General features: G+C 47.7%; 1 protein-coding gene, 1 long non-coding RNA gene and 1 pseudogene across 2 annotated transcripts; all 3 read left to right on the forward strand.

Moving 5' to 3' along the window:
* The first annotated feature begins 1,889 nt into the window (after positions 1–1,889).
* LOC129783336 (uncharacterized) lies at positions 1,890–6,373 on the forward strand. Its single transcript, XR_008745248.1, has 3 exons — positions 1,890–2,053; positions 3,322–3,519; positions 6,127–6,373. It is a non-coding gene; the product is annotated as an uncharacterized LOC129783336 (long non-coding RNA).
* Positions 6,374–13,238: 6,865 nt separating this feature from the next.
* Positions 13,239–13,620, forward strand: LOC129783319 (formin-2-like). The gene has a single exon (XM_055793309.1). It carries the CDS (start codon positions 13,246–13,248, stop codon positions 13,618–13,620), a length of 375 nt encoding a protein of 124 aa, XP_055649284.1. The 5' UTR covers positions 13,239–13,245.
* A 1,984-nt stretch (positions 13,621–15,604) lies between these two features.
* Positions 15,605–24,690, forward strand: part of LOC106112441 (ankyrin repeat domain-containing protein 26-like) — a 50,505-nt pseudogene continuing 41,419 nt past the window's right edge.

Raw genomic sequence — 24,690 nt, forward strand, 5'->3', positions numbered from 1 at the left:
CTGGTACCACAGTGGCTGTGCTAGAATGGGGGGACCAGGCTGGGCTAGAGAAAGGGGCCAGCACGAACCTTATCAGGTCCAACAAGTGCTGAGTCCAGCTCCTGGGGATGAACAAGCCCAGGCCCCGGCACAGGCGGGGGCCACCTTGCTGGAAAGCAGCTTGGCAAAGAAGGTCCTGCTGGGCTCCTCAATGAGCTGCCTGCTGGGCAGGGGATCTGTGCCCCTTGCAAAGGGAGGAACTGGTATGTATTGAGACCCCACGGTGAATCCATACACCACAAATAGAAAGGCATGTTATCCCCAGGTTGGCATATTCAAATGGCTAACAAATGGGGTATGGGCTTGGTGCCTTAAACATTTTTGTCCAATCTAGATAATAGGGTTGAAACATGGGAATAAATCCCCCACCCCATCAAAACACTCCCCTCAGGAATTGTTTGTGAACCATTTGCTGTGAATCGTGGAATAGAACGATGGAGCATGGCATACCCCAGACTTGTGAACCCTTATTCCAAGCATGTGTCCTTGTTGGGGTTTTCAGGCACCAGGGTTTAAACCTGGAGATCCCACCTGTTATGAAAAAACTACCAGTCAAGGAAACACATTGCAATACGCAGTTTTGCTTCCCCACAAAACAAAATGGAATTTTGTGTGGGAAGGAAAAAAACCAAACTACGACCCATCAACACGCTCCACTGTTCGATATCCAGCCCCTCAGGGTCCGTTCTGAGCATGTTCAGATGGGAAGATGTACTTTGTACTACCTACTTCCTCAAAATTATTTACATATGCATAAGGCACTTGGGTATGTCACTTTGATCCTGGGGGCCTTTCTTATGGTCTTTAGAGATCGTTAGTGGTCAACAACTTGGTGAACTTCAGCTGAACTTTCCTGGGGCACCTGCACCCTACTTGTTGTTATAGAACTTCATTTCTTCTCTGTGCTATATGGTTTTGGTGGCAACACACCGTTACCCCACTTCCCTCGTCTATTGGTATAGCCCAGGTGCCTCAGAAGGCTTGCCACCCCTTACTGAGCTTATGCAATAGGTTGAGTTAATCATTGCTTTAGTTGCAGCCTCTCCTAGTGATTCTTTATAACTTCATCCCATCAGCGAGGAGAAGCGTCCAGCTGTGCCACTGAAGGCAGCAGCCTCGAGTCACCAGGCTGCTCCCTACAGGAAGCAATCCCGACTGCCTGGATCTCGCCGCTGACAGGCTGTATTTAAAAATGAAGTGTTTTCCAGCAAGGGAAACAAGGCTTGAGCACTCATACTCCGGCTGGTGACTCTCCCAGGCAGCTGCATATTGCCAGTCCCTCAGCAGGACAGGTGTAGCCAGGGCCCTGCCGGAGTCAGCAGCAAAACACGCTAGCCCTATTCCTGCAGGAACTACAAACGCCAGGGCGGCTGCGGGGGGCTCTGCGAGTCGGGGTGCCTGGTGCCTGTGCCCAGGGCATGTGCCGGCACCTTTCCCTCCTTAGCTCTCAGCTCACCCCCAGGGCTGCCCCGGCTGGGCCTGACTCCAGCTGCTCCGGGGGCCCGGCACACCGGGGGGTTGGAGCCTCCCCACCGCACCCCCAGGCAGCCAGCAGGCAGCAGACATCCCTGCGCTGGCCTAAGGGCCTCCCTTGCCCCACGGCCGGCCACAGGCCCCCCTCAGCTGGGACACAGCCCCAGCACAGGCTGTGCCTGCCCAGACCAACATGGCTGCCAGGAGGCTGAGGGTAGGCAACAGCAGCTCCCAGCATGCCCCGGGAACAACCCGGCTGTGGGATGGCCCCGGGCCTACAGCTCCCAGCATGCCCCGGGAACAACCTGGCTGTGTGGCAGCCCCGGGCCTACAGCTCCCAGCATGCCCCGGGGCACACCTTCTCCCAGCAGGCCCTGGGGTGCCCCTGCCCTGCAGTCGGGCCCTGTGGGGACACCAGCCCCCAGCCCTTGCCCTGCAGGCCCCACAGCCACTGCCCGGGGCTGCTTGAGCACAGGCCCAGGCCCTGGAGCCCCCGTGGGGCAGGGACGAGGGGGAGAGAGGCACCGAGCGACAGGGAGAGGTGGGTCAAGGCAGTGGGGTGGCCGGAGAAGGACAGGAGGCATCCAGAGGGGCAGGGGGAGCGGGAGGGGCTAGGCAGGGATGGAGAAAGGACAGGGACTGGTGAGGAGCAGGCAAAGGGTGGGAGCGGGACAGAGACAGAGGGGCAGGGGGGTGCCCGAGGGAATGCAGGATCAGCAGCAGGAGAGAGGGACAGGGAGAGGAGCGGAGGGGCGGGAAGGGGGACAGAGGCACAGACCAGCACAGGCAGGGCGAGGGGACAGGATGAGCAGGCTGTGGCTTTGGCAGTGGGTGGCAAAGCTGCTTCTGTGGGTCTTTCCTTTCCCCCTCTGCCCTTATCCCCTCCCCACCCTTCCCCTCGGTGAGGCTGTGTCTGTGGTGTGCCTGCTCTGGTGAAAGGAGCTCCTGCGCCAGCCTGAGGGCAAAAGAAGAGGGGCAAGGAGCGAGTTGTCGCAGTCCTTAGTTTGCAGGTTTAATGTATTGTCCCTGTTCAGAAAACACAGCGTGTATGTGTGTCAGTGGTGCCGGCAGATTTTTGTTCTTTACAGCAATTTCTTTAAATACCAGACTTCATGCAGAAGTTTCACACGGTGCTGTGCTTCTAGTAAACAGAATTGCTTTTATGCATGCTGCAGTCTGGAGGTGGCAAGTGCCAGGTGAGAGATGAAGATGGAAATGAAAGCAAGTGACGCACATGCGGTGGTGATCGTGCCACAAGCATGCTGTGTATTGACATGGGAGAACGCTGCAGGGACTCTCAGAAGTCAAGGTTTTCAGTGCTGTTTCTGTATTTGAGACCCAAGGGATGGTTTCCCTCTGCATGCGTTTCTGTGCAGGCATGTGCATGGAACATGGGTGTGTCTCTGTGCCATAAGTGGGACTGATGGCAGCTTTTCATTTCATTCCAACTCAAAAGTAAAGAAAGACTGTACCTGCAAAAGAATTCAAACAGCCGTCTTTCTTTCCCAGAATGAGCATAGAAGCATGGGGGAGCAGTTTGCAGGTTCAGAACTTGAGCCTGCTCTGGGTGGTAAACCCTCAGGAGAGGAAAGAGAAACCCCACTTTTTTAACTACAGCTCTGCTTCCCTTAATGTGTCTTCTTGTTAGATTGTGTTGGTGGTTAGTTTAAAAGGACATGATTAAACTGTGCTTGTTTATCAAGATATTTGAGGGTTATTTACTGTCTTAAATCCACTTACGAGTGGGGCACTCTGCTGCCCTGTGGGCAGTACAATGTCAAGACTGGTAATTTTCCTTTTCTTCCCTAGTGTACGGATGCATTTATGAAGGCAAGTGTTGGGTCTTATTGGCGCCGCACAAGAAACCAACGTGTGATACCCAGACATTCACTGTTAGAAACAGGAAAAAGCTATGGGCCCTTGCTTCAGATTCTGCAAAAGATGTACCAAGGCTGAGGAAAATGGCAAAAAGGGAAGAAATGCCATAGCATAACTTTGGGATGGCAGGTGAGGTTTTCATCAGTGTTCCTCAAATGTGGCAGCCTCATTTTGTTTGCGGATGTGGTGTTGAACTCAAACTACGAGACTAGTTTCCTTTATTGCGGGTGATACTATAGCGCACGTACCTTTCATGTCCCAAGTGAAGTTGCCAAGGCTGTAGTGGAACTTCTGCAGAACCACCTCAAATTTTCCTTAGTGCGTCATTTCCTTCAACAGTCAAGTCCAGGTCTGTGGCATACAATAACCCCTCCCCCATTTGGGATCTGGATGTGGCTGATTTTTAATTTAGACTTATCTGCTGTTAGAGATTTTCTTTTTTTGGTCCAAATAGGGAAATGCTGATTATGTGCATTCTTTTGCTTTTTCATAGTGTTGTTCCATGTTTAGTCATTTGTTCCTTACAAAAATAGTGTATGGGTGTCTATGAAGCTGGAGGTGTTTACGTTCTTGCGGCTGAATGTAGCAGTGGAGCTATCTTGCTGTATTTAAATCAAGAGGTGCGTAATGTAATTTCACTTAAAATCTGGTCTCGGTAGGCAGATCCTACCCTGACAAGCATTTAAAAAAAAAATAATTAAAAAAAATCAAATCTGTGAAGAGGTATAGGTGGAGCACCTGAACTAGTGCAAGGCAGGAATTCTCTCTCTGGTATCCACACATTGCAGAACTGTTGCCATCATGACCTTGAAATAGTGAGCCATTAATGTTAACTACTAGCAGCTTGTGAACCTAACAGTCAAGGTAGAAAATAATGTCCCACTGCCACCTTTTTTTATTTTTCTTTTATGTTTTAAAGTTTCTGATTTGATACTTTCTGATGTATTTGAAACCTGTGTCATACCCTGTGTAGTTTGTGACAGGTGTGTGGCAGATGGGACTTTTCTGCTTGGAGAGGTGGTGAGATGGAGAGTGGAGAATGGTTTTATGGCACAAGTGTAGAAGTATAACAAGGGATTAAGAGGCTTGTGTACCTTGCTGCCAGTTCAGTGGCATGAGAATTCCTGTAATGACAAATTCCTTCTGGCTCTGAAGGAATGGACATGCCAACCTGCTGAGTTTCCACCCAGAGCAACACTAGCAACGGATGTCGTTCCCAAATGGTGAGGTAGTTATAAGCTTCATCAGTAGTAGAAGCTGTGGAGAAAGTCGCGAATCGTCTGCCGTTCTGCAGGTCAAGTGCTTGGCTCTTTTCTCACTAGTGTTGATTTAAGGGTACGTTGCTTATAAATAGCACTTGACCTTTGTAATTCTTCATACTGCTAAGTTCTCGGTGCCATAAGAGAACCATTGTGCTGTGAAGGCCCTGTAAACATACGGCAATGTTTGTGTTTATCCATATTGCCTTCCCTTAGATGATGTTCTTTTGTAATTTGAAACCTTAGTGGCAGGATTTGGGGCTTTATCCTGATCAGCCATCTAAGGGCCAGCTCTTGGCTGCAGCTGCAGCATAAGTATTCAGGTAGTTTGAGCACCAAATGAAACTTCCACTTGGCTGTCATTTTGGCTATTCCCTTCCTCTTAATTTTTATATTTTAATTAAGAGTTTTAAGTATTTGGCTTCCTTACAGAAAAAAAAAACCCCAGTGCTATCCTTGTCCTGTTATGATAGACCCCTAATCTAGAGGGCAGAAAGCTGAGACCACCAGGAAGACGTTGAGAGGAAGGGGAAGAATGTTAGAGCCATGAGTTGGGTGTTCTTCAGCTGGCCAGATCTGAGGAGATGGAAAAGGTGCCTCCCAGGTAGCTAAAGGGAGGCACAGGAGAGCAGCTGGGAGCCAGAAGTGTGGTGTGGGCATACGGAAGTGCTACACTGTGGTGTGTCAGGCAAATTATTTTCAGGAACTTTCATATTTGTTGTCATTTCCCAAGCTCCTGAGGTGCAGGAATGCTGGAGGCAAGAAGCTGCCAGCATCAATTATGTGGAGAAAGAACACTTCTATCTCCATTTTACTTTCCTCACTTCTATGTTTTGGTGGCAGGGCAGTAAAGACCCGGACCTGGACCCTGACCCTGACCCTGTGAGTACACAGGCAGCTTGTGTGGCCAGTGCCAGTGCGGTTCTGGCACAGAGGATCAAGCGCTTCATGCTTCAGAGCTGTCAGGCTGATACTCTTCAGCACTCAATGACGCTCTAAATTACAGCTAAAGGAAGAGAGAAATATTGCTTCAGAGCTTGATAATGTTGTTCTGATCCATCCTTTTGCTTGTTCAGTGGCTACAGAAGGGAGCCACTGCCTTGGTAGGAGCATCCATTGAGTTCTTCCTGTGTGATATTAGAAAATCATTGTGTCTGTTTATGCATGAGATCATTACAGTAGGTGTTTTGAAGATGTTCACGTGTGGTACATCAAACCTTTGCCAGTAAAACAGTAAATCCATGCAGTGGGGTCTAAAGCACGCAGATCCAGTGCAATCCTCCAAAGAGCTTTGAAAGTCTGTCCCCGAGGGTACAGACCTGGCTGTTGGTGATTCTGTTGACCTGCCTTTTATAGCAGGTTGCTTGGAGAAGTTGCTATGTCAGAAGTCGTCTTCTGCGGGCTGGATGCTGCAAATGGTAGGATGTTTAAGGAAGCAAATGAATAACCTTCAGACTTGGTTTTACTCTTTTAACAGATTGTACACAAATGGGAGGCCTGAGCAGGCTGCTTTTAGCAGGGGAACGTGACCTGACTGCACAGGAGGCAAGGAACTCCCTTCTCTCGCTGACCATGAGCCCTCAGTTTCAAGGCAGATCTGAAGAGGAATATTTGACCCGTGGGAATTGCAACTTCAGATACGTAACTCAGGTGGGACCGCCGTGTGTGCCCTGTGATAGGAGCCGTGTATCCCAACCGTGAACGTAGAGGTTGGGCCCGGTTTTTAGCTTGGTTCAGTATGAACTCTGCTGGCTGATTCTGTAATCAAGGGCAGGCAAGTCTGCCCCCTGAGAGGATGTTGTCATGGGTGGAAGGGTTGAAGTGCAGTGACTGCATCAACAAACAGGTGGTTTGAAAAGTCTTTTGGGCAAGGGTCTGGTACGCTGGTGTAATGCCTTTTCCCTTTTACAATGGTGTCCAGTAAACACAAGTGTTCCTGCATGTGTCCAGTAGCGCAGAGACCTCTGTACTTTCTTTGGACTGATTGTTGTATAAGATCTGGGGGTTTTTGGACAGCTCTGAAAATTGTTCAAAAGGTTTCTTGTATGTTGGATGAAATGGGTCATCACTTCCATAAACCTCTAGCCTGTAAAGAAGAGCCGTGGAAGTAAGGAGATTTTATTTTTTTTCTCTTTTTATTGTCACTGGGAGGAAAAGCAGTGATTAACTATTGACCTGTGATACCCCAGATGCAGGCTGTGCAGTGCATTTGAGGTGGATCACTCCTGTACTGCCAAGACTGAGCCCAGACTCCTCAATGCTTTGCACTCTGGCAGTGGAAGTCCTTGTGCAACTGTGGGTACTGGCTTTCTGTGCTGTAGCGTGAAAAATACAAAGCACTGGGGTTAAGGTTTGCAGAGAAGTGGGAAAAAGTTTATTATTTTGTGCTAGGAAGAGAATGTCCTGTACTTTTCAAACTTTGAATGTCTCCACTTGGAATTTAAAAACTGCTTTTAACTCTGCTGCTATGTTTCAGTGGGCAGGAAGGTGTCTTGTAGTTACAGATGATCCGTTCCCTTAAGAAGGATCTTTGCCTTCTGAGTTGAGCTTTCTTGGCTTTACATGAAAAGTGCCTCAAGCTGTACGATTTCAGATGGCAGTGAGGGAATTACATCTCCGTGGGGATTTAGAGAGAAATCCAGAAGTATGTTGCCTTATCGTTTCAGTATATGAACTTTTCTAAACAGGATTTGCTGGGTTTTGAGCAAGAGACCCACTTCCCACGTGCCTACATAAACCCCGTTTTCTCGGACAGACACATGCATTATGGTTTGTGATGCAATATTTACTTGATTCGTAAGCCGTACTGTGCTGTGCTCTTCTGGGCTTGTCGTAGTTCTTTGAAACGCAGCCCTGCGCATCAAAGGGGCAAGCTGTGTGATCTTCTTCCCCCCACAACACAGAGCAATGTAACTGTCATAAGTACCGGCAGAACAAAACTAGTTGAGGGATTTGTGGGCTGCTGTTCGAATCATGGTGGGCCAGGAATCAGCCCATGCTTACTAATACGTTTAATTGTCCTGCGCCACCTGAGGGGCAGGACAGTGTCAGGGCATTTTCCCAGGGAATAAAACTGGACATGTCTGATTCTCTCCGAGGGTCCCCTATGTAAAAAAAACATCCTTCAGCACCATCTGGGTGCTTGGTGTTCTCAAAAGGACCCAAAGGGATGAAGTTCACTCCTGCTGCCTGCGTGACAGCAGGAATTATGTCTGCAGCTGTGCTTCTGTGCACTTCGAAACTGCCTCCGTTTCTTTGCTTGGCCAACCAGAAGAAAACCAAAAAAACCAAAAAAAACTAAGCTGAGTTGGCAACAGTGTCTTGCTGTCCTCTCTGAAGGAAGTAATTTACCATCATCTCGCAGCTTGTCAAACGTGCACTAAGTGTGAAGAAGAACATGACGTGCACTGTCCTAAGCTCTCAGCAGGTCAGGTTTTGCTGTCCTCTGGAAACTTTCTAGCTCTTCAGTTTTCCTCCACAAAGGTCACATTGTTTGGAGTAGTGATGAGGTGGCCCCCCAAATGCCGCAGCTTTGTTTCTAAGTGCTGTTAAAGTATTTTGCCTCCTGAAGAGACTGTGTTCCTCATGAGGAACGGTTACTTCTCAATAGTGATCCCCTTTCCGTCTAAAGGGATGGAGCTTGAGACTGTGGAGGTGGAGGTGCTTGGTGAGGGAGGCAGTCAGGCAGTGCCAGTCTGGGGTGCCCAGCTGCGCAGGGCAGTGACGGCACCCGTGTGCCTGGCGAACGCTTCTCTCGCGGTGTTGCAGGGAGAAGGTGTGAGGGTGCTGGGAGAGAGCCGGCGCCCCTGGGAATGACAGCAGCTAAAGGTGAGGGCTGGCTGCGTGGGCAGCAAAGGGTGAGCCAGCCACTCCCTTTGCAAATGCAGTGGAGAGGGAGGGAGCCCCTCCATCAGCACAGCAACGTCTGCTGGGGCAGGGCCGGAGGCACCGGCACCCAGGGCAGGGCTGGCAGGGGGTCTGAGAGAGCCACTCTGCCACCCCCTTGCTTACTGAGCCTGTGGGGAAATCACTTTGGGGGCAGCGATTAAAAAGTGCATGCAAAGTTTTTAGGTCCAATTGGAACACTGAGAAGGGGTTCAGGGCCTTTCTCAGAGCGCCACACGTTGCATAGTCATGTGTCATACACAGGTTTGGTGACTGGTTTCTGGCTTCTAATGCAAATGTGTACGCATCCTCAGTAGCACTGCTGAAGTGTTTTACGGACTACGCGTGCTCCCCAAGCGGGATTTTGGCCTCTTTGGGGCAGAACTATTTCAGTTAGAGGTCACCATCTCCCACTGCCACAGTTATCTCTGTCCTATTTTAAATTCATTTTCTGTTGATGTCAGTGGATCCCAAGACCTGATCAGCTTGTGTTCTCTTGCAGCCAGAACTTCCCTCATTTGAAGGCTTCTTTCTGCCTTCTTTCAGCCAGGGCAGGGCTGGGAGGGAGTTTGAGAGAGCCACTGCCTTGCTTAGGGACCCTGTGGGGAAATTGCTTTGGGGTGGGGGCAATTCGAGAAACCTGGGACCTCAGAGAAGCATAGTATTACAGGAAGCTTTTTAGGGTAAAAGACAGCTGTCGCTTTCAGGATGGCCGGCATTCACCATCCTAAATGTGTGTTGCCACGGCTCCCTAAGCAACGCAGCCTGCAACCTCAGCACGTGCTGACAGGAGTAACGGAGGCTGGAGCGGAGTGGAGACCCCGCGGCCAGGCTCTGTTATGCTCCTGCAGGAAGGGGAACTGGACGGTACCACAGAGCTGATGAGATGTCCACTGCCATGATTTTCCCTTTTATAACAAATTCTACCAGGGACAAGCAATGGCAGAAAAGGCAGGAATATGGTTACGCCAGTACTTCACAGTCCCTTGAACTTCTTGTAGTTCCAGCGTACTGGATGGACTGTGCCCAGATTCTTTCTTTTCTAGTGAGTCTGGTGGAAGAGAGGCAGCTCCTGCAACCCGCCAGACTTCTTGGGATTTAACTTCTCGTGCTGGCCCTTGGCACTTTGACTCTGGGACTTCCAGTCCCAACTTGATTAGTGTTGCCCAAATGTTTTTCATTGCATCTGTAATGCTTTGTGGCCCTTCTGCCCCGCTGAGGATGCCATCAATGTATCGATACACTGTGAGGCCAGGTGGAATGGTGATCTGTGCTAAGGCTGTGGCCAGAGCATTGTGAGCGATAGCGGGGCAGTGTTTGTATCCTTGCAGAAAACTGTTTGAAAACATACTGAGTCCCGCTCCAGGCAAAAGCAAACCGGGCTTTTTCTTGTGCGTGGAGCAGAATCACGAGGAATGCATCTCTAACATGTAAAGCATCTAAAGGTAACCTAACATCTATGCTAACCCTAGTGTCCCACAAAAATCACTGGGTAGCTAGGTTACTGACAACGAAAGGAGAGGAAACAGCACTGGGAGAATGAAAATATCCCACTAAGTCAATTTTTTTGTCTACCTATACAGCAGAAGTGTTCTTTCGTGTTAAAGGCAGAGTATGTTCTGATTTGCACTGCCCCACTAAATGGTTTTATGCTGCAAAGGTTTACTAAGAAATAATTGTTAGTGTTCTTCTTGGTTATGCACCCACATCTTATAATGAAAAAATTAGATGATAACATCTTTGCTGTGCTACACTGTTCTATAACTGAGAGTTAGGTTGTGTTTTCATTTTAAGCATTCTCAAAAAAATACGGATAATTACAGCTTTTACTAACAGCACTGCGGCAAATGTGAATTCACTGGTGGGCTTTTAAGCCTCACCTCAGCATGTTTGATGTAGGAACAAACGTAACAAGTACTCTAGTATTTTTGCCAATGCTTTCCTGCACAAATTGTATTAAAAGCATAGATTCTTCTGGTCTTCCATGCAGAAAGTATGGTGAGAATAAATCTGATATCAAAATGACTTCTTCAGATGTCAGAGGTTTGTTTAGAAATGTCCACTGCGTGTATTTTTTCTTATTTACTTGCAGTGGGTCATAACAACCTGCAGAGAAGATATGCAAAGTACGCCATCCCTATTATTTCCATTCCTGGGTTATGATCGAATTTGGCACAGAATTTTAGATCAGTTGCAAAAAGTAATTCTGGGCCACGCATATTCAGATTGATCCATGATCCCAGGCAGCTGTATGGGATTTGGTAATTTTCTTTAATAAGGAAAGGAAAACTGCATGTATTATGGAAATGAGAATTTAGTGAGACAAAGGGCAGGTCCAGTTCCTTTTTCACTAATACACAGAGATGTTCTAACATATCAAACGAAAAGAATTTCTAAAGAAGTAGACCTTTCTGAGCTGGAGAAGAGGTAGATGAAATAGAAAAGATAGATCTAAAATCTGCAGCAAAATATTGCCTCTAAAGGAAGATGTGTTGGGTTTTTTTCTTTCATGGAAACAAACCAACAATTACTGTGCGATTCTCCAAACTGGAAATTTGCAAAAAGCTGTGTAGCGTGGTTTTCAGTAGTATAAAAAGCAAAAGCTCTTCAGGGTTTCAAGTATATCTTTGCAACAGCTGTTAAAAATATGCAAACAGACAGATTGTTCCATTGTATGAAAACACCTTCATTTACTACTTATTTGTCATACAGGGAGTAAACTAGCAGTGACGACCGTTGGAAAGTTTTAGATGAATAAAAAAATCCTCCAAACCAGGAAAAATACTGTGCTATCAGGTAGCTGCAGCTTTGCTGTGTGAGCTTATTATTCACATAGTGACACATTTTTCTAGATGTGTCACTTAAGGCAGGGATGGCTTCTTATTCTAAAAAGCCATTTGCCTAGAGCAGTCGCTCATGTGCCACATACAGGATTTTTATGCTAACACTATTGAAAAATTTCCCTAGAAAATTTTTCACCTCCTTCGAGTAAATACAACCGATGTCCCTAACTGTCTCAGTTTCCTATTCCACCATAGGTTGCTGTATTTCAAAGACAAAGTTAACCAACGGCTGGTTACTAACCGAGGGCTCAAACCAATTTTTGGAGCAGTCAGGTAGAGAGTTGCCATTTAGTCTGGACCCACTGAAGTGCCAATGTAAATATAAACAAAAGAAGGTATATCAAACTTTAGATTCTCTAGCAAAACAACGGAAAGGATATGAAGAACTATGTCTTGTCTACTGTCTGTTTCCCATATGTGTGGTGATCGGCTCCCTGGAAAACAAGAGGCTGGGCTGGTCCTGGCTGTGGCCATGAACTTGCCAGCTGAGTGCTAGGTGGTAGCAAGGAGAGCACTAGAGGAAAGCACAGACCCATTGACCCAGCACCACCGTTCTCGTGTTCTTCATGCATTTGAGGACTGTTACCCTAAGGCTTAACCCTTAGACTTAATCCTACCTTAAGACTTAACCTTAAGACCCCTGAGACTTAAACTTAAGAAGTAAAGCTGAAACTTAAAGTTTTTAACACTAAGAATTGACCCTAGGTCTTAAATTTAAGACTTAACCTTAAAACTTAACCCTAAGACTTAACCTTAAAACTGAACCCCGAGACTTCACCCCGAGACTTCACCTTTAAAATAAACCCTAAGACTCAACCCTAAGAAAGACTCAACCCTAAGACTTAGCCTTAAGAAGTAACCCTAGGACTTTAACCCTGAAACTTAACCTTAAAACTTTAACACTAAAACTTAAATTTAAGACTTAACCCTGAGACTTAACCTTATAAGACTTATCCCTAAGACTTTAACCCTAGGACTTAAATTTAAGACTTCACCCTAAGACTTAACCCAAAGACATAACCCTGATACTGAACGTTTAGACTTCACTTTAAAACTTAACCCTAAGACTTAACCCTGAGACTTAAAGATTTTAACCCTAAGAATTCACCCTAGGTCTTAAATTTAAGACTTAACCCTAAGACTTGTCGGAGAACTGTATTGGCCATAACTCCCCGACGAGATGCCCTTGCCCTGAACGACAAGCGCTTTCCCAGTTTGAGCCATTTGCTTTTAAAACCGACTCGCCCGAGCCGCCCCGCGAGCTCGCAGCGCGGGCCCCGCCGGGGCCAGCGGGGAGCTGCTGCTGCCCGGTACGCCGGCACCCCCCGGGCTTCCCGGCAGCGGCCCGAGTGCTCTGCGGGGGGCGCAGCGCCGCCGCCACCCGCCGCGCCTCTCGCTGCCCCCGGCCCCGCTCGGCAGCGCCGCGGCCGGGCACCGCGCAGGAGCCGCCGGGCACCGCGGGGCAGGAAGTGACGTCACTCGCGCGGGACACGCGCCGGAGCAGACCCCGCCCCCGCCAGCAGAGCCCGCCGGCCGTTTAACCGCCGCGCTCGCCGCTGAGGGAGGCGCTGTCCGCCGCTGCCGCGCTGAGGAGCAGCCTGTGCGCTCGGCTTCCCGCCCTCTGGTGGTTCGCTCCGTAGACAGCCGTACCGGGCCGCTGCCCGGGGCCCCGACCCCCCGTCCCTGCCCCGGGGGCCCCCCCCGATCCCCCTGCCCCGGGGGCCCCCCCGATCCCCCTGCCCCGGGGGCCCCCCGATCCCCCGATGCCCTGCCCCGAGAGCCCCGATGCCCTGCCCGGGACCCCCGATCCCCCGGCCCCCTGCCCCGGGGGCCCCCCGACCCCCCGATGCCCAGCGCCGGGCCCCCCGATGCCCCTGCCCCGGGGGCCCCCCGACCCCCCGATGCCCAGCCCCGGGCCCCCCGACCCCCCGGCCCTGCCCGGGACCCCCCATCCCCCGGCCCTGCCCGGGGCCTGCCGCAGCCCGCCGCGTGCCTCCCGCCATCTCTTCCCTGAGGCGGGACCGTGCCGCGGGATGAAGAGGTTTTTCGGGTTCGGGAGGAAGAACAAGGGGCGGCCGGCAGCGGCCGGCAGCGCCGCCAAGCCCTTCCCCACCGGTGCCTACGAGCTCCGGCTGCAGGAGCTGGGCAAGCTGCACCGTGCGGCCGCCCGTGGCGACCTGGGTCAGGTGCGGCAGAGACTGAAGAAATGCGGCATCGACGAGCGGGACATGGCGGAGCGGTAAGCGGCGGGGGGGGCAGCAGCGCCGGGCGGTGCTGGGGCGGGGTGCGGGGGGGTTGCGGGCAGCGCCGGGACCCGCAGGTGCAGCTGCAGCCGCCGGCAGCTCAAGGGCGCTGGGAGCGAACGGCAGCATCGCTGCGGGGAGCCTCAGCCTGGGCGGGGAGCCAGGCCTGTGCTGCCAGGAGCCCTTGGAGTCGGCCGAGCATCCCCCGTCTTGCCCCGGCCCCCTCCGTGCCCTCGTTCCCGGGGGTGCTGCCTTGCCTGGGGGCGCAGGAGCGGCAGGGGGCCGGCAGCAGCCTGGCCAGGGGGGTTGCAGAAGGAGCCTCAGGGCCATTCTCCAGGCAGGCTTGGAAGGCAGAGTGCATGCACCTCGGAGGCCTCGGCGTGCGGGGTTAGTAGTTGAGCTGAGCAAGCTGCACTGCCTCAGCTGGGAGTAAAAGAGGGGTAAGCGCTGTGTTTAGGAAAGGGTAAGTGTGCTGTGTATTGGTGCTGTGTGGACGGTTGCCTGATGTGCCTTTTGTGACTGTGGTGTTGCAGCCAAAGCAACATCAGTCTGATTTTAGGTGGCAGTTACTTTGCTGTTTGCTCTGTGGCCTTGGTACAGCTAATTAGTGCCTTGGTTTGGAAGATCTGGGCAGTGCCATGCAGAGGAAGCTGCTGCTTCTGGCAGGTGGTAGGATGTGTGCTTTTGAGTCAAGCACAGCAAGTACTTGGCAGTTATATCTTAGGGAGAAGCCCTGGGCTGCAGCATAGCTCCTCATGGTCCACCGTAAGCATAAGGGAATCAGCTGAGGTTTTTGGGTCTTGGATGTGTCGAGCTGTTAATGCCTTTTCTGAAAAGACTGAGTCAAAACATCCATGACATTCAGAGGAGATGCTGGTTTAATCAGAGTACTTCAGCATCCTGGGCTGTCTTTTCTGAAGACTGGACTTTTGCCAGCCAGCTAGCTTATTGCCCTGAAAACACCTGAAACTGTCTAGATTTGTAGGAAGGCAATGAAGAGTGCAGTCAGTCAGCATGTGGGCTGTGTGCCTGAGTGTTGCCAGCCAGTATTTGTTTATGCAGCTGGAGGTGGGGGGTGCCATTTAAGGTGGCTTGAGTGCACTTTTGTGCATAATTCAGCTGCCAGAGTCGAGGTGCCCGATGGCATTTATGGAAATAGTTTGGAACCTTTCTCTCTTTCTTCTTACTGCTTTCTGATTCAGTCAGCAGTCAGTCACCAGCTCTTAGCAGACCCTGGTATGAATTTTCGCTAGTTTTTGCGTTTCAAGTTCATCTTGTCTAGAAAGCTTTTTTTCCTCTGAAGGGTTTCCTTCTGTGTGCCAGGCAATTATCAGTGTTATAAGAGGACAAATACAGTCACAAACTGTAAAAAAACAAGCCGGGGGCGGGGGGGGAGAGGGAGGGAAGAAAGAAAAGGCAGCATACTATGATGAGCACGGTGGTGGTTTTGCCGTGATAATGCCCAGTGCTGAAAAGCGAGGCTGAGAGCAATTTGGTGGCCAGAGCCTGCCTACTTGCTGCAGCCACTGCCCTCTGTACCAGCCATGAGGGTTGCAAGGCCACCTGTGCCCTCTTAGTGCTTGTGGGTGTGATGTGTGTTGTGAGTGACCACCAGATGCAGGTGCGTTTCAGGGCTTCGTGTTGGAAGACTTGGTATCATTGGAAATAGAGGTGAAGAGTAGGAAATAATGCAAAGTAACGGCAACAATGTGTGCGTTGGTTGTATGAATATCTCAGGTTTGCTGCTCAGGATTTCCAAAAGCAAAATCCTGCACCAGGAGCATGGCAAGGATCACACCAACAGGTTCCTTCCATAAAGTGGGTCCTGTAGCCCATAAGACCTCCCGAAAGTGTGCCTGATACAGCATCAGTTAGGAGCAGGCAGCTTTCAGAGGTGGTCTAGCAAAACCTTCAGCCTCACTGACAGAGACGGGCAAAAGTCAGCACAGAGTTGGAAGCACTGCAGGCACAATGCCAGCTAGTCATGGATCCTGGGTCAGAGCTCATCGCTAAGGGAGATTGACCCTGTCAGCTGCCTGTCAGACTGAACTCCAGCGCTTTCATTGCTTGGCTTGTAGCTGCTGGGTTGTCGGCTCAAGGGCCATTCAAAGTGTGTACTGCCAACCTGCTGTTTCCCAGTGGGGTTGTTTCGTGGCTGCTCAGGCATCAGCAGTTCTCCTCTACTCTGTAGGTGATCAGCGTAGCATTGCAGGAGCAGGAACAGAATCTGGGCAGTGTCCCCAGGGCTGGGTGGCAGAAGAACTTCGGTGTTACTGGAGGCCTCTTGCAGGGACAGGCAACCCTGAGCCCTGGTGTTCTCTGCCAGCCTGTTCCCTGAAGTGGATCTTCTGTGGAGCACAGCAGGCCTTGCTCCAAGCAGAGCCGTCTCCTGTTGACGGACTGAGAGGCTTGGATGAGGAGGACAGCAGCAAGTCCACAAGTTTTCTGAAGGCTTTTCTGTTTGCAGAGCTGATAGTGACTACTTCACGTCTGTCATGCTTCCTGGCGGTTGGTAGTAGCAGCTTTCAGATGATTGTGGACTCCTTCATAACCGGTCCTGGTTAGCTTTCAGATAATCTCAGTCAGTCATTTCTTCAGAGATGAAGAATCCCGCATGTTTCCATGGAAATTTCTCAAAAAGTGGTGGTAGTTGCTCTTGAGCTACTCCTCTGTCAGTGCTCCAGTCTGTTCCCTGTCTGTAGCAAGACATTACAAATTCTTTGAAGTTTTCTGTATTTCTCTCATCCTCATCTTTGTTGCAGTGGAGGAGGATGTCAGCTGCCCTGTAGCAAGTATCTGTGTTACAGATTACTGTGTTTCTGCATCACCTGCCACTGCATTTGTGTACCTCTCCCTTTCCATTCCCCCTTAGCCAGGGAGCTGTTGTGCTCCTGTCTCAGCAAGGTACCCAAACAATTGCAAGGCTAGTTGAGCTTTCCTAAATACAGAGAAGGACCTACCTGCAGCGATGTGGTTCAGAACCAGTGCTGGTGTTCCCCTCAGTTCTTGAGGACCTGTGGGATTGTTACTGCATCACCTTCAAGGGAGGAAGGTCCCAGCTGTTTTCTAGCTTGTCTTCTGCTCTGTTGGGACAGGTGTCCTGCAGAGCAGCAGGTGCTTTGCTTCTGCACAGAGTGAAGCTTGTGCTGATTTGTGCCTCTGATTTAGGGGGAAACACATGCAAGGACTTTCTGGGCAATTTCTTTCAGTATAAGTAGGCTGGTTAATTGACATCAGACCTAAGATGATCTGTGGTTTGAAGGAGGGGTTTTTTGGGGTGGTTTTTTGTGGGGTTTTTTTTTTTTTTTTTCCTCTGGCAAGGCTTTAACTTGAAGAAAAGAGTTTCATTTTCTTATGCTGGTCGTGTATTATGGAAACACAGTATTCCGTCCCTGGAGAGGACTTCCTCTGTAGTAGGCTTATTATGACTATCATAGTTATACATATCTGAAGGATCAGGTATTACTTTCCTGTACTCAGGATTACAGTGTTCTGCTGTCTGGTTTGCTGCATGTGATGGGGGGCACTTTGGTGCAAGTGAGTACTTGGTTTTGTTGCAGTAGTAAGCAGGCTAGAGAAAAAGCAGAAATCTTCAAAGTGCAGGGAAACGCTGATACTCTTTATATAAAGCCCATCTACATCTCTGATACTTCTGGCACATGAATAATTATAGAACTTAGAGGGTTGCTTGCCATAGTTCTCAGATGCCCAAGCTTTTTTGCTGTGTCACAGGTGTAGTCCTGCTGGAGGCAGTGACCACCACCTGGGCACGGGAATCTGTGCAGATTAAGTTCTAGAGTGAAGGAAATGGCACCTTACTAAGCAGATGCTGCGGAGGGGTTTTGCTGGCCAGTCTCGGGTGTTTGGTGCACAACTGCTGTTACTGGTAACAGAATGAGAAATCGTTTCTTAAGCTTGCTTTGTGCAAAGTGAAACTTGTGGTCATATCAATTTATCAGAGACTGAAATTATTTCTCTAGTTGTCTGTGCTAATTTAATATGTTTAATTTTTAGGACACCGCTGCATCTTGCTTCTGCGAATGGCCATGTGCATGTTGTTACATATCTCGTAGAAAACAAGTGTAAGCTAAATCTTACTGACAGTGATAACAGATCACCACTGATGAAGGTATGTGGAATATGTCATGCTCTTTCAAGTGGGGCTTGTCAACTGTGCATTAAATGAGAGGTGGCTGGAAGGATTCTTTACACAGCTCTGCATAGAAGCATGCATCTGGTAATCAGCGTGGAATAGGCATATGTTAGCTCAGCTTTGAAGGTGCTCTTATTTTCCAGCATTGGGAAGCCGGGGCAATTGTAACAGAGTGCTGGCAGTTCTTCCTTTTTTGCGTGTTGTTCCCAGGCAGTACAGTGCCAGCAAGAAGAATGTGTAGCTATTCTGCTAGAGCACGGTGCCAACCCCCATCTGGCGGATGCTGACGGCAACACTGCCCTTCACCTTGCTGTCCGATCTCCTAATACAACCGTGGCGGGGCTGTTACTTGAGCATAATGCCAATATTAATGCTCGGAATAAGGTAAATTTTTGTATTTGTTGAAGAAGTTCTTTCAAAAAGTTGTATTAGTATTTCTCTTGTAGGGTTTTTTATTTTTTTACTTTTATTTTTAAATTTATTTATCTGCCCTTTCAGGAGGGAAACACTCCGCTTATTCTTGCTATCTCTGAACATCATGAAGATATAGCAGAGTTTCTTCTGCAGAAAGGAGCTGATGTGCATGCTCGAGATCACTGTGAAAGGTGAGTGGTTTGTCAAAACTCTGCATGGGTCTCTTTAGTATTCTTTAGGTTGGATTAATCAGAGGCATGAGAGTGAGCTCTGAAAAAAAAAAACCGGGGAGCCACATAGCAGCTATTTCTGTGTGGCTTGTGAAAGCACATCTGCGCTTGGCTGTTGTCATACCTCAGTGGGTGCTTTCCTCGTTGAGGATTACAAGAAGGCATTGCCTGTGGTGTCCCTTCTGGCAGGAAACATGCTGTTAGCTCAGCAGCACTGCCTCGATTTGCAAAAAACATCTCCTGCATAGTGGCGTAGTTTGTACGTGAGTGTTGTCTATGTGGAAGCTTTGTCTGAAGATTGAAGGTTTGGTTGTTTTGACTCCCTCTTGCATTTTATGGTTGCTCTTCATATTTAATGAAAACTGCTTTTTCTTTTGCTCATTCAGTAATGAGGACAGTAGTTTTTGAGAGCAAACAGGAATAAAAATAATTACAGTGTCTGTGTCAAATGATCTACTTCGTAACATATTTTTGGTGTTTCAGAACCCCACTTATGACTGCAGCATCTGGTGGACAGCTTAATTTAATAAAAGTTCTTCTTGGATATGGTGCTGATCTTTTCCATAAAGACACTAACGGATGGACAGCTGAGGATTATGCTGTTACTCATGGATATTCTAGGTAAATTTTTGACTTTATTGTTAGAATAGGTTGTCAGTTGTCAGTGTGGCTTTTGAATGGTTTTGGTAATAGCAGCAAGGTTTAATGGTGTGTTGAAAGCTGTCCTGAAGCTGTGCTCAGTGACGTCTTCTGATACGTATCGTTCCCTGTGTCTAGTATTAATCTGGATGTTGAAGAAAATTTCCGCCCCGAATGGTCTGTTAGATGTCAAGTTTTGATGCTAAACTTGCACCTGCCCAATACAAACTCTAAAACACGTCTGTATCCTACAGTTACCCAGAGGTAGAACGTGGCAAACTGAAATGCATGTCGGTCCTCTCCTCAGACCAGCACCATTGTCCTTACTGACTTCCACTACAATGAGCAGGAACTACCAGCCTTTTCTTTCAGAGATCTAACATATCCCTTTTGTTAAAGTCTTAAGCAGTTTCACCCCTCTTATGGATAGCTTTGTACCTGTGCGTATCCCTTCTCTAAGGTGGTTATGTGTGCTTAACAGCTAGGGTGAAAATACTGTGCCGAGCTGGAGCTAATGGCTTCGTAGGTGTGGATATGCACCTCTAGAGTGAACATGACTGTAGTGAATATTGAAGTAGGTAGTAGCCGTGCAGTAAGTTCTGTGTGTATTACTCTCGGTGAATGCATACAAGCATATGAATTCCTACGGCTGTGAATACGTGTAGGGTGGATAAGTGGCTGTTAACTGTTCTATTAAACTGTATAAGCAAGTATGTGGTTGTTTTTACCAAATACGTTTCTTCTCTTTCCCTATATAGTCTTTGTAAACAACTGGTGGCATACGCATTCCGGGGAGACAGAGACGAAGGTGGTGCACAAGGCGACACAGTACCTGGCATTCCTCACCGGGCCGGAGCTGCTGGCTTGACGTTGGGTGCACCTGCTGTGGACAGAGGAGGTAGGATCTTTAATCACGCAGGAGCTCACGAGGAAAATCGCTGTGGCCTTTTCTTTAGGGGGTTTGTGTTGTCAGCGCTCGCTGTGTTCACCGTTGACTTTAGTGGAGGCATCAGGTGGGGTAGCGCAAGAAGCTTTGTGAATATGCTGACTTGTTGCTGGTTGGAGGTGCTTCTTGTCAGGGGTGAAGGCAGCTGCGATTTGTGTGCTACAGGCCCACGTACCGGGTTGTTGCCTTCTGCCTGCCAGATTGCCCATCTGTATAGGTTTTCATACCGAGAGAGAAGGGGGACAGGGAAGGAACTAGGTGAGAGTGGTTTTGGTTTTGGGGTGTGTACTTGTACCTGTAGATGGCCAGTCAGATTGTGAAAATGAATTGCAAAAGCAGTAGGTTCATCCTGAGTAGTTGTGCATCTTCCTGTAGCTGGGAAGCAACAGATGAGTTAGCAGGACTGTACATGTCTTGTTGATAGCCACTGAGTTTGTGCAGTGGTGTTTTAATATTAATAGTTTCACCTGCACTAAGCTGCTTTTAGTGAGTTGTCTTATTTCTCAGCATCAGTTACGATTGTTTCTGTGTAGGTGCTGTAGAGACATACTTAGGAAAAATCGTCTTGGAAAAGTCACTTGGTTAGGAACAATAATGCAGCTTCTGTGTGTACTGTATCTTCATGGACATAGTTTGATTCCAGTAAAAATAAATAACACTTCTACTTCCAGTAATTGTATGAAATAAACGTTAAAAAGTCCATATTAACTTGTGATCCAGAAAAACAATTGAATTGCCTTGTTATCAAAAAATTAGCTCCTTCAGTGAGTTCATTTTAAAATAATAAAAAAAAAACCCACAACTCCTTAATTTTTAAGATCCAGTCTACGCTTATGAGCTCATATAGCCCTAGAGGAATCTTAGAAAACTAATCTTTTAATATAGATCGAACTTCTTGTACTTTACATCTCAGGCCCTACAGTGGGAAGTTCTATCCTTTCTGGTTTTTTTTAAGGGTGTTACATCAGAACTTTGCCGCAAATGGGCAGCAGACAGCGTTCAAACACAGTTTATTACTCCTTTTTAAAATATGTCGTGAAATATGAGCAAAACGTGAGATATTTTTCCGAGTTCACTTTTCCCAGGTAGGGGAATTTAGTTTAGAGCCAAACTTTGTTCCTTTGACTTAGGACTAGTTATTTTGATCTAGTCAGCGATGTGTAAAGTTTCTTGATAGACTGAAGGAAGATGCGGAGGTTTTTATATTTTATTTTATTTTTGGAAAGGGCTTGGTACAGGTAGTTTAATCAACAAAATGTTGCTTTTACCCAAGCAGCACTCTGTGGCTGCCTCCTGTGCACATAGATAATTGCTGTGGTACCACATTGTGATGACTGGCAGGCCTGGGTTATTTTAAAATATGTGGCTTGAAGAATAATACTGTTGTGTGATTCCAAAATTAATATGCCCTCAGGGAAATATGGGTTCTTGAACCAAGTAATTTGCTCAGTTCCTTGAAGACAGTAATACTACTAGCATAAGTCCACAACGTTATGGGAAATCCTCACTTGAAGAGGCATAGGAAGTGTGAAGAGCATATTTATGTGGGTTAAGGACTTGGGAGGAGAAAGAGTGTGCTGTGTTCTCAAACTGTTTATAGTAGGGCTTGTTTTTCTTGAGTAGTACGAATCTTTTTCTCCTTGTGCTCAGTTTCCTGGAAAATGACCCCGGCCTGTTGAGTGAGAGGGATTAGTAGCATGCAGGGAACGCTTAGTGGCATTGATTCTGCAGTCTCTTGCTTGCACACACAAAGCGCAGGTCCTGCATCATGAGTCCCTTTGACAGGCTGCAGTAAAAGCTTTGAAGCCCCTGTCAGAGGAGAAGCTCAACTGATCGTGGGACAACGGAGGAATACCCACTTTGAATTCTTTGTTTTAATCTTGCTCTTCATTCCTGTTTTTCTGGGATCTTCAATGTAGTCCTTCCTCCTTTTGCTGCTACTTTTGCACTTGTTGAACATTGTTCAAAATATTCACCTCTAGTGAGCAAGTCGGTACATTTAAGAAGTTGGCTCATGCTTATTTGAGTGTTTACTTTTTGTCAGAACATGAACCTTTTTGTTGATTACAGACTGGCAAAAACCTCCAAATGAATGGCTTCCACCTCTAGCATATCGAATGACAGACTTTTCAGATTTGAAGTTGGAATTTCTTTGGCAAAAAGTAATTATGTATTTTTTCTAAAAGCGAGGGTTCAGATTTCTAGTATGTCTTCAGTGGCAGCTTTTTTTAGCTGCTGCACTGCGTATTGGTGTGTTGTTCCTACAGAAACCATTGGTTTTTCATCATAGAGCTCTTGGAAAAGAAACGAGTGCTTCAGTGTGCTTTTTATCTGCTGTATCACCTTTTAAGAAAACTGAGAAATGGAGAAGGAATGAGAAACAATCTTGAGGTCCTTTTTTAACTCTTACATGTGTATTTTTGATAGGAGTCCTCTTGCCACATCCATTCCGTGTATTTGTGGTAACATCAATATAAGCAGGACGCCCTGTTGCTCTGAGGCAAATGTTACGGCCTTGTCACACAGACATTTGGTGTTGGGTAGCTGCAATAACAGAACCACACCATTCATTGATATAAAAAATAACATTTTACTAAGTAGGATGGGTAGAGCAGGTGGATGGTGATTTGTATTCTAAAGCTTCTGTTCCACAGCACATAGACACGCGTACACACACAAGCACACATGCATGACACTCACAGCAGTCAGTGCACCCGTTTTGGTCCAGTTGTGGCCTGCCCTATAGCCCTGGGGGAACAGGGTATTCACTCCGACTGCTTGTCAAGCCTGCGTTCTGGCTGGTGGCGTAGCTTCTCTACATGAGCAGTTCAGCATGGTCAAATCAATATATGCAGGGCTTTTACCTTCAAACTGAGGTAGGAGGGGGCTGTGTCTGCATCAGGCACCATCTGACACAACTGGCTAGTGTACCTCCAAAGTTTGTTGGCACCTACAGATTTTTGGGATGCTTAGACGGAGGGATTTTACGTGTGCCGTACGTATAAAACACTCTACAAATATGAAGGAATTGCATTGGCAGTCAGTGCTGGGCAAGGACTAGTCAAGCTGAGAGAAATGCAAAGTTGGCAGTACAGTAAACTGCCACGAATCTGTTTCAGTGTTTCAAAATATTGGAATATAGGTATTCTACAATGGAGCAAGTAAATTAAGTTACAGTGTTTGACACTGTCCCTTAAGAGTAGAGTTCTGTAGGTTGTGATAGGTTTGGCTTCTACTTCTTGTAACTGTAGAGTAGGCTGATGGTCACAGTACATTCTCCCATTGCTATAGCTTTGTTAATGTACTGGTTATGTTTTCCAAATTTCGGGGGATTCACATTTATTCTGGTGCCCTTGTTTGGTCTGTCCTTGACACGCCTTTCCCTAAATGGATATAGGAATGCCACAATCTCCTAGCCAGACATCAAGAACGGGAAAACCAAAGAAAGGTATTCTATACAGTAGCATTTCAACTATGGAACATGCTGTGTGATGTACAAATACTAACACACCTGTGATGTTTATTATCTTGGAGGTCTCTATTCTGATGGTTTTGGTTTTATAAATTAGGTTTGAGAGCAGGCTTTGGGTGCTTTTTGTTTGCGTGTTTTGCACGGGTCCTTAATTACTGAATTGAGTGATTGCTTTGTGTCATTAGTGATAGTAAATAATATTAAAAAAAAATATATATGCTCTTCTGTTACTCCAAAATGAAAATGGACTTCAGTTAAAGTAGAAACAAGTGATCCCTAGATACTACTTTTCTAGATCCCGTTTCTACAGTAGGGCATCAAGATCTGTCTGAAAACTAGCTCATAAACTTTCTCTCTTGCTTTTTTAAAGGAGAATGGGAACTGGTTTTGATCCTTGCTTAAAGTTACTATCCATGGAAAGCAAAAGTTCAGATAACTTACTCAACATGATATGCCCTTTGTTTTCTTTTCCGTTTAATGATTTTGTCTAAGACCTCGGTTTGGCTGTCATCATACAACTTTATGGAAGGCCACCAATCTCCTCTTTATAAGCAACTTCATTTTGTGATGATAGTTAACGAGAACTAATTATCGAGGACTTGAGGAATGCTGAAATAGATACGATGTGGAGGCTCTGTTTGGTTTTTTCCTTTCTGTCCTGGGAATTGAAGAGGCCTTTTATTTCATCTTAGGTGTTGATAATTGAGAGGTTTTCGCACTCTTCAGGCTGGATTCCTAGAGTTCAGGTTTCTTTAGTACATCGGTGGTGTGCTAGAGTGCGCTATGGTTGAGTTTGCAACATGTGCATCTGGGCCACGCTGCCGTTCAGAGGGATCTTGACAAGCTGGGTAAATGGGCTGTCAGGCCTGTCTTAACAGAATTCAGCAAGGGCAGGTGCCAAGTCCTGCACATGGAAAGGAACAACCATTTGCTACAGCACGTGCTGGAGCTGCCTGGCTGGAGAGCTGCTTTGCTGGGAATAGCCAGAGGGTCTTGGCAGAAAGTGAGCTGAGAATGAGCCAGCAGGGTGCCCTGCCGGCTGAGAGGGTTAACGGTGTCCTGGGCTGTATGAAGAGCAGCATAGCCAGGAGACTGAGGGAGGGGATTGTACACCGCTTCTTGGCCGTCCCTGGGTTGTGTCCAGCTCCCTGGGTATAATTTTGAGCCCCCAGTGCAAGAGAGAGTGGTCTTTCATCCGTGAGCGAGTTCAGTGGAG

Source organism: Falco peregrinus, unplaced genomic scaffold (assembly GCF_023634155.1).
Source record: "Falco peregrinus isolate bFalPer1 unplaced genomic scaffold, bFalPer1.pri scaffold_29, whole genome shotgun sequence".
In the NCBI taxonomy this organism is placed as follows: domain Eukaryota; kingdom Metazoa; phylum Chordata; class Aves; order Falconiformes; family Falconidae; genus Falco; species Falco peregrinus.

Excerpts from the sequence above, each read along its gene's own strand:
- LOC129783319 (XM_055793309.1), top strand. The coding sequence starts at position 13,246 with ATGCCCCTGCCCCGGGGGCCCCCCGACCCCCCGATGCCCAGCCCCGGG.